Raw genomic sequence first — 8,818 nt, 5'->3', positions numbered from 1 at the left:
TCTCTCTCTTTCTTTCTCTCTCTCTCTCTCTCTCTCTCTCTCTCTCTCTCTCTCTCTCTCTCTCTGTGTGTGTGTGTGTGTGTGTGTGCACACTGGGTCTTATATGGCCCTGGCTGGCCTGTAACTCCATATGCAGAACAGGCTGGTCTCACTCATAAAAACCTGCCTCTGCCTCCCAAGTACTGGGATTAAAGGTGTGCATCACCATGCCCAGTCCTAAAATATATTCTGAAGCATTTTAAAAATGAAGACAGAGAGCACCGAGGAGGAGGTACCCAGGTCAGCCGCCGGCCTCCACACGCAGGCACAGGTGAGCACATCTGCCTACAAGCAAATTGAAAAGTACTCAAAGGGCTGGGCGGTGGTGGCTGGCGTCTGCCTTTAATTCCAGCATTCCAGAGGCAGGGGTGGGTGGTTCTCTGAGTTGGAGGTAAGTTCCAGGACAGCCAGGGCTACACAGAGAAACCCTGTCTCGAATAAACAAAAAACAAAAATACCCAATCAAAAGCACTCAAAGGTTGTTTATGACCCACAGGGTCAGTCTTCTATTTCACCATTCACGCCTAGACACACTGCCAGTCACACCAACACCAACCTTTGCAGACAGTTTTTGCTTTAATTGATCAAGAACATTTATATATATATATATATAAAATCCACATACGCACACACACATCGACATTCATGCAAGATGCCTGCCATGCTCTGGTTACCTCTTGCCCTGTTCTCTCCTGGCATCAGACCCCAGTGGCCTCACCCAGGAAGCCACCCTGTAGCTCCCCACATCACTAGTGCAAGGGCAAAGAGAGAAGATCTCCTGCTCTGCCTCCCTGCTCAGGAACTAAGGGTGGCACCCTTTATCCAAAGCAGGAAGTTGTGAGGAAACAGACCGACATCTCTCATCAGAGCTCCTGCTTAGGTCCCCAGTGCTGCAGCTGCTAATGCATTCGGGGGCCCTCTGTTATTAAAGTGAGGTCCAAAGACAGGGTAGGAGTCACCAGGGACCATAGCATTAGCAGCACTGCAGGGATGGAGCTAGGTCCTTCTCCATCCCCAAGGCGGTGGCGAGTGCAACACTTGGAACCTTCCAGATCTGCAGGGAAACGGCCCAGCCAGGATTGTTAGAAGCGTGTCCACAAGTTGTTCCTGGAGCTTGGAAACCTTCACCAGGATTATAACGGTCTGCCCAGGGTACCCTCTGTGACTGCCCGTGTGGCCTGCTCAGGCACGAGGCTCGGGTCCGTCAGGATGCTTGTGGAAGTGCTGAGTTGGCGAAGGGAATTCAGAACAGCTGGAAAAAGAGAGTGAGATGCTGTGGTGATTTGAATACACTTGGCCCAGGGAGTGGCACTGTTAGGGATCATGGCCTTGTTGGAGGAAGTGTGTCACTGTGGGGTGGGCTTTGAGACCCTCCTCCTAGATGGCTTCCTTTGGATGAAGATGGAGAGCTCTCAGCTCCTCCAGTGCCATGCCTACCTGGATGCTGCCATGCTTCCTGCCTTGATGATAATGTCCTGAACCTCTGAACCTGTAAGCCAGCCCCAGTTAAATGTTCTTTATAAGATTTACCTTGGTCATGGTGTCTCTTCACAGCAGTAGAAACCCTAACTAAGACAGATGTCTTTACAGTTAGGGATGAAGTCAATACTTGATAGCTAAACTGTAGGACAGTGAAAGACAGCCTGTTTTCTGGTCGGAGCTAGGTTTAAACCCCAGAGACCCAGCAGATTAATCTGCAAGGGACAGAAGGCCCGTTTGCCATGTTCCCAGACATAGGCTTCTGACTCGAGGACTCAACTCCATAACTCTGTGACCTTCAGACATGTAGGCTGTCCAGACTCCACCCCCCACACTTACCTGGCAATAGCCAGGTATGCTTCTCCACACAGTTACCTGGCAACAGCAAGGTAGCCCAGCCCACTATAAAAGGGGCTGCCTGCCCCCTCCTCTCTCTTTTGCTCCCTCTCTTACCCTCTTGCTCTTACTCTCGCCTCTCACCTTCCTTCTCTCCCTCACTTCCCCACCCCCACCCCCATGTGGCCATGGCTGGCCTCTGCCTTTCTACTCTCTCCTTCTCTCTGCCTTTCTACAATAAACACCTTAAAACCCTGGACTGTCCCTGCTCATCAGAACCCACTGTGCTGGAGCAAAGGAGCAGGTTTCCCTCTAAAGAGCTGCATGTCTATCCTCCCAGCAGGCCACGGAGCCAGCCTCCTGAGCTAGCCAGACTGTCCTCCCCGCAGTCACCCGCCAGAGCGCTCCTCCTGCCCTTTTCCCTTCGGCCCCTGGGTCAGAGTCCACCCGAGGGTTCCCACTATGTTCTCAGCTCTTCTGAGATATAGCAGCGTCTGGGATGTCCGAGAGCGAGAACCTGTTGCTCCTGTGAGGCCCAGGGACCCCAGAACTGGCTCTTCCGTGTTGCCCAGCAGTCTGTGGTGCCCGAGAATCAGAGCCCGACTTCCCCAGTTCCACGGGAACCCCAGACTGTGTCCTTTCCTATCCCCAGAGCGGGATCCCATGGCTTCTCACAGTCCAATACCCACACAGCAGACCCATGGGGTACACGGTGCAGTCAGACTTCCTGCTTCCTGTCTCGTCCAGTGGTCCTAGCCCCGAATGGACGCGGGACCCCATTTTTACCCCACATTTAACAGGTGGCCCTTCCCTAGGACCTTTTCCTAGGACCATTCAGGATGGGACATGGTAAAACAGCCTCAAATCCTAGGCTGTATTCAAGACAGACTAGACTTGGAGACCAAACAGGCTGGGTTTGAACTCTCTGTTCTGGAATCCCACAAATACATGTGTGTCATTGGAGATTGAACTTAGGATCTTATATATGATGATGTAAACACTCTTCGGCTAAGCCATGCCCCAGTCCTTCACTAGGGGATTCTAGGCAGGGGCTCTACCACTGAGCCACGCCCCCATCCCCTCACTGGGGGATTCTAGGCAGGGGCTCTACCACTGAGCCACGCCCCCAGCCCCTCACTGGGGGAGTCTAGGCAGGGGCTCNACCACTGAGCCACGCCCCCAGCCCCTCACTGGGGGAGTCTAGGCAGGGGCTCCACCCTGAGCCACGCCCCCAGCCCCTCACTGGGGGATTCTAGGCCAGTGCTCTGCAAAGCACAGTTTAGTGGCAGGAAGGTGTCTGACGTACTTGGCCGGAGAGCAGGCAGGGAACAGTACTGTTCCAGCCAGGCCAGTGAGGTCTGGCGGAGGCTGTGTAAGCTGGCGGTAGACACCATCCCATTGAAGGACTCAAATAAAGGTCGGATGAGGATGCTGAACTAGATTTGGAGTCAAGGAGCCCACCAGTGGTCCAGATAGCATCCCACCACTTCACATAGAACCGTGACATCTGACCCAAGCCAGGGCCAAGAAAGGCCTGTCACTGTTGAACCATGGACCCTGTGGAGAGCCACTCTGCCCCCTCCCTCCCGCCAAGGGTTATCCTCCAGAGCCCTCATTCTGTATTAGTGGGTCCCACATCTCTTGGCTCAGTCAAGGTCTTGAATACTGGCCTAATGGCACAGGTCCACAATCCCAGCCATTTAGGAGGCTGAGGCAGGAGGATCATGAGTTCAAGGCTAGCCAGGACAACTTAGTGAGAATTTGTCTCAAAATAAAAAAGTTAAAAGAGGGCTGGGACGGAGCTCATGTTCCATCTCTAGTACGGGAAAACAAACATAACTTGACCCTGAATCCAGGGGAGAGTACCCTACCTTCCCAAGGCCTCAAAGGACTTAGACTTTAACTCCTTCCAGTCTGCCTTCAGGGACATCCCCAACCTCCTACCCCTACTCTGGCTCCCTCTTAGCTCCTAGCCCCAATTGCCATGCAATCTTGCAATGCCAGGGTCTGACGGTAGAGGGCAGAACCAAAGCCCATTCCCGCGGGAGGGGGGTGTTCAACAGCTCAGCCTGAGGTCTGAGACCCAGGCAGGACTGACTGAGCTACAGCAGCCCCCACAGTCCTCAGGCCATCAGTCCAAATAAGGATACTACCCAGAACTTCCAGTTGTGCAGCGTGCGCGTCCGGACATAGTCATCAAACATGTCCCGCATCTGGTCAAAGCGCTGATGTGTGATGGGCACCCCGGTGGCCGGTAGCTGCTGCTGGCACAAGCTAGGAACGGGAAGAGTCGCTGTTCTGAGGATGTAGACACATCTCCTTCACCCTAGCCCCTGAGGTCTTTTGCTGTTGTTGTTGTTTTTTTGTTTTTTTTTTTTTTTTTTTTTAAGGTGCTGAGGACGAAACCCAGCTATGTAAGCACACTAAGACAAACCACATCCGGAGCACCTCAGTGGAGGGTTTTGGGAAGTCGCTACTCACTGAGCCACGCTGCCAAACCCTCACTAGCCGATATTTAGGAAAGCGCGCTCTTGGTGAACCACGCCCCCAGGCCTTCACTGACGTCGTCTAGGCAGGTGTGGTACCTCGGAGCCACGCCTCTAACCCCTCGCTCGCTCCAGGTTTTCAAGGCTGGGCTTACTTGATGGCAGCGTTGAGCTCTTCTATTTCATCCCGCAGCTGCTGCGCCTCCTCCTGCATGGCTGCCCGTTCCTGCTGCAGCATCAGGATGTACTCCGCGGTCTTCTGAAGCGTGGTTGCTTTGCTCACCTGCGAGCGCCACCAATGTGGGCCTCTGTGCTGGCAGGCCCTGGGAGCTGGTGTTGGGTGTTGGTCCAAGGAGGGGTTCCACGACTCTATGGGAGTGTGCATTTCTGGCTGGGGGCTCACCTTGAGGCTGGGTTGGGCACTGAGCGTGCTGACAAGTCCGTGCAGGGTGTCGAATCCTAGCTTAATATTGAACCGCCTCTTCTGCTCCGCGGAGATGTGTGTGATCCGTCGGTTCTCCATCTTAGAAAGCAGAAAGGGCAGTGAGTCTAAGCGAGAGAGCTAGGGGAAGGACTGGAAGACAGTTGCATCTTGGGGGGGGGGGGGAATCAGGGCATGGCACATACCTTGTTGTCTACACGACCCCGACTTAGGACAGTTTGAGGGGGAGACAGGTGGACACTCAGTGCCCCCGGGGGTTGTATGGAGTTGAGATCCCCTGATAGTCGCCGCTCACTGCCTGTGGCAGGGACAGACCCACAGACAGACCGACACACAAGGGAGAAAATCCCCTTGCCCTGACCCCACTCACTGCCCCCTTCATCCTTCCCCTCCCTATCCCCTAAGACCCACGATCCCTCTAGCCCCTATTTACCGCTGGAGGCTGGAGGCGAGAGCCTCTCCGCTTTGGGGACAACCAGGGACCTGGGAGGAGCCAATGTGGCTGGGCCTGGAGGTGGCCGGGGTGGTGTAGGGGCCGGGATTGGGGGGAAAAAGGCACGGGCACGGGGGATTTCAGAGACTGTTTCCTGCTGGAATGGAGAAGAGCAGAGAGTTGGAGTAAAGGCCCTGGACTGACCCCCCCCCCCACACCTCCCAGTGCGGGCCATCGCCATCTTACCGAGGACTCTGGAGGCCGGAGGAGGGTGCTGGGCACAGTCGGAGGTTCCAGTGCTTTCTCAGGCTTGGCTGGGTACAGGCAGGACTATGACTAGACTGGCCCAATCAAGTCCATCACCAACTAAGACCCCTTCTTGTCCCCAGCAGCCCATGCCCCTGTCAGACATAGCTCACACCCCTATTATCACTCCACCTTCTCTGTGTCCCAGGACCACACTGAAACCCCAGCCCACTGCCCTTCAGGCTTTCCCACGCTTCCTCCCAGTAGCTCATCCATTTGCCTCTCCCATCTCACCTGCCCTGAGCAGCTGTGTAAGGCAGGGGTTGTTGTCTCTGGCAGTGGCAGTGGCAGTGGCAGTGGCAGTGGGACTGGCGGTGGCAGAGGCCAAGGTGGGTGGACTGGCTTTTTGTCCCCCAGGGGATGGGGAGGAGGGCTTGCATCTGGGCTGCATACCCTGAGGCACAGTGAAGTGAGGCCCAAAGACGGGTTCCAGGTACCCATGGGGCAGATGGTCTACAGGGAAGGGGGCGGGGCCGGGGACAGGGCCAGGCTGTGGGGTGGGAACAAAGGTTGTGGGTGCAGGAAGTGTAGACACTCCTGGAGCAGGAGGGACCGCGGTAAACGGGAACCTGGCAGAGAGGAGAGATTCTTCTGGCAACAAAGAGGGGGGCGGAGCCATCGTGGGGAAGGGAGAGGGGGTGCAGGGCTCTAAGCCATGCACCTTGACAGGGGTGGGGTATGGAAGAAGAGGGGTCGGTCCAGGAGCAGGAGGGATCTTGGTCTTAGGGTCTTCAGGAAGAAGGAATTCAGAGCTCAGAAAGGGGCTGGGATCCAAGGGTCCAGAGCAGCTGTTCCGAGCCTAGGGGAGGGGCAGGGGGAGACAGGATCATAGTCAGAGAGCAGAGGAGGGAGCCACCTTCTTGCAACCACCAGGAAACCTCTATCCCGGCTATGTATTGGACTGGGTATGGAGGAGAATTGATGCATCCATGTACACGCACATGCATACACATATGCATACATGCACACTTTAGAAATTACATCTTCATGTACAGCCGTGGCCAACATAACCCTTACACACAAGGGCATGGCACAGAACATCAGTCTTACAGATGATCCATGATCCACTCAGCCACCAAAAAAATCTGTCCAATAAAGCTACTAATCTAGTCTTCGTTTATCTAGCCATCTAGTCATCCATTAATCCATCCACTAATTATCCACCATCTATCCTACTTATCTATTCTTCGCCCATCAAAACACTAATGCAGCCGGGCAGTGGTGGCACACACCTTTAATCCCAGAACTCGGGAGGCAGAGGCAGGCGGAATTCTGAGTTCAAGACCAGCCTGGTCTACAAAGTGAGTTCTAGAACAGCCAGCGCTATACAGAGAAACCCTATCTCAAAAACCAAACCAAACCAAAACAAAAACAAAACACTAATGCATTCACCAAACCTTCCATTTAGTCATTCCTTATCCATCCATGCATCCTACCATCTACCCACCCATCCATCCACCTGCCCACCCATCCATCCATCCATCCATCCATCCATCCATCCATCCATCCATCCATTCATCCACCCGTGTGTCCATCTATCCATCCACCTGTCCATCCATCCATTCACCCATCCACCTGTCGTCCATCCATCCATTTACCCATCCACCTTTCCATCCATCCATCCATCCATCCATCCATCCATCCATCCACCTGTCCATCCACCCATCCATCCATCCATCCATCCATCCATCCATCCATCCATCCATCCATCCATCCATGCATGTACCCAACTGTCCATTCATCCATCTTTTGCACCCATTTACCAATTTATTCTCTCATTTCTGAACTCACCCAACTCTCTACTCCAACTCCAGCTCAGATGGTGACTCTGGATTGTCAACTTAATAGGACTGAGGAATGTCTAGGGCTGGGTGAGGTACCCTGGTGTTTCTCTGAGGCATTTCCAGAGGGGATTGACTAAGAAGGTGGGGCGTGCTGGTTAAATGTCATGGTCAACCTGATTCGGTTAAGAAATGGGTAGGGCATTAGTGAAACCCACCTCTTGGGTGTGCCCCTGATGATGTTTCCCGAGAGGGTTAACAGAGAGAAAAGATTCATCCTGGGGGTGGGATACCAGACTGAAGGCAATGTGGGCCAGCATGATGGCTCAGATACGTAAAGCTTTGTCGCCAAGCTTGATAGGCTGATTTGACCACAGGAACTCACATGGGGGAAAGGAAAGAACTAACTCCTGAAGGTTACCCTCTGACCTCCACATGGACACTCCTCCCCCCAAACACATGTGAAAACACACAAAATAAAATTTAAAAAATGTTAAGTATGAGGGCTGGTAAAGTGGCTCAGTGGGTAGAACACTTACCACCAAGCCTTGACTTGAGTTCAGTGTCTGGGACGCATATGATACGATGGTGCAGGGGAAAACTGCTATGTTCGAACTGTTCTCTGACCTCCACACACATGCCATGCCATGCATGTGCCTCTACATCATGCCTGTATACACACACACACACACACACACACACACACACTCCTCCTCCTCCTCCTCCTGCTCATTGTCATTGTCATCGTCATCATCATGAAATGAAAATACAAGCAAGCTGGGTAGCAGCCTTCTGCTCCCTAACCCAGTGTGAGCAGCTGCCTCATGGCACTTCTCTTGTACCTTCTGCGCTGTACCCCTCAAACCTGATCCCAAATAAACCTCTCTGTAAGTTGCTTAAGCCTGGGATCTTGTCATAGCAAAGGGAAAAGTAACAAATATGGGGGAGACACGCCATGAGTGCTCCGCTCATAGACTGGGGGTCCAAATGGAATAACTGGGGGGTGGGGGGTGGAAGTCATTTAGTAAAGGCACTCCCCCCAACCCTCACCCTCTCCATCTTTCCTTCCTAGCTCTGTTACACCTCCCCCCCCCCCCAGGATAGACTAGAACCTCTGAAGCCAGGAGCAGAGTAACTTCTTCCCTGGGGTTGTTTTTCTAGGTGTGGCCTGGTGATGAGAGAGCTGACAGGTCAGCTGAGTCATTTACCAAGCAATCCAACTATCTGAACTCTCTATTCTCCCATCCACTCATCCATACTCTTATCTGTCTATCCATCTACCATCTGTACATTGACCAACCACGAATGTAAGAAATCGCTCATCCATTCACAAAGCCGCGCATCACTGGGTCATCTACCACTAGTTCATTCATCAGTTCCAAACAGCCATTCACAAAGCCATGTATCACGAGGCCTCTCAAGATCGACTGCAAGGCCGGGCATGGTGGCGCACGCCTTTAATCCCAGCACTCAGGAGGCAGAGGCAGGCGGGTTTCTGAGTTCGAGGCCAGCCTGG

At 53.5% G+C, this 8,818-nt stretch overlaps 1 protein-coding gene across 8 annotated transcripts in view; it reads right to left on the bottom strand.

The window, feature by feature from the left end:
• Positions 1-430: 430 nt before the first annotated feature.
• Mlxipl (MLX interacting protein like) overlaps positions 431-8,818 on the bottom strand; it is a 49,428-nt gene continuing 41,040 nt past the window's right edge. For 3 of the 8 annotated variants that reach the window (XM_029533766.1, XM_029533768.1, XM_029533763.1), the window contains exons 9-16: positions 5,756-6,320; positions 5,462-5,529; positions 5,216-5,372; positions 4,968-5,080; positions 4,496-4,863; positions 4,005-4,128; positions 3,161-3,290; positions 431-1,291 (exon numbers count right to left, since the gene is read on the bottom strand). In XM_029533766.1, coding sequence (XP_029389626.1) covers positions 1,173-1,291; positions 3,161-3,290; positions 4,005-4,128; positions 4,496-4,863; positions 4,968-5,080; positions 5,216-5,372; positions 5,462-5,529; positions 5,756-6,320 — 1,644 coding nt within the window. In that variant the 3' untranslated portion in view covers positions 431-1,172. Of the gene's footprint in view, positions 1,292-3,160; positions 3,291-4,004; positions 4,129-4,495; positions 4,864-4,967; positions 5,081-5,215; positions 5,373-5,461; positions 5,530-5,755; positions 6,321-8,818 lie in introns of those variants that run through there. The other 5 variants (XM_021186969.2, XM_029533765.1, XM_029533764.1 and 2 more) reach the window with 5 other exon arrangements.

The sequence above is a fragment of the Mus pahari genome, chromosome 23 (genome assembly GCF_900095145.1).
Source record: "Mus pahari chromosome 23, PAHARI_EIJ_v1.1, whole genome shotgun sequence".
NCBI classification, from domain to species: domain Eukaryota; kingdom Metazoa; phylum Chordata; class Mammalia; order Rodentia; family Muridae; genus Mus; species Mus pahari.
This window is presented reverse-complemented; position numbering and strand designations above follow the sequence as displayed.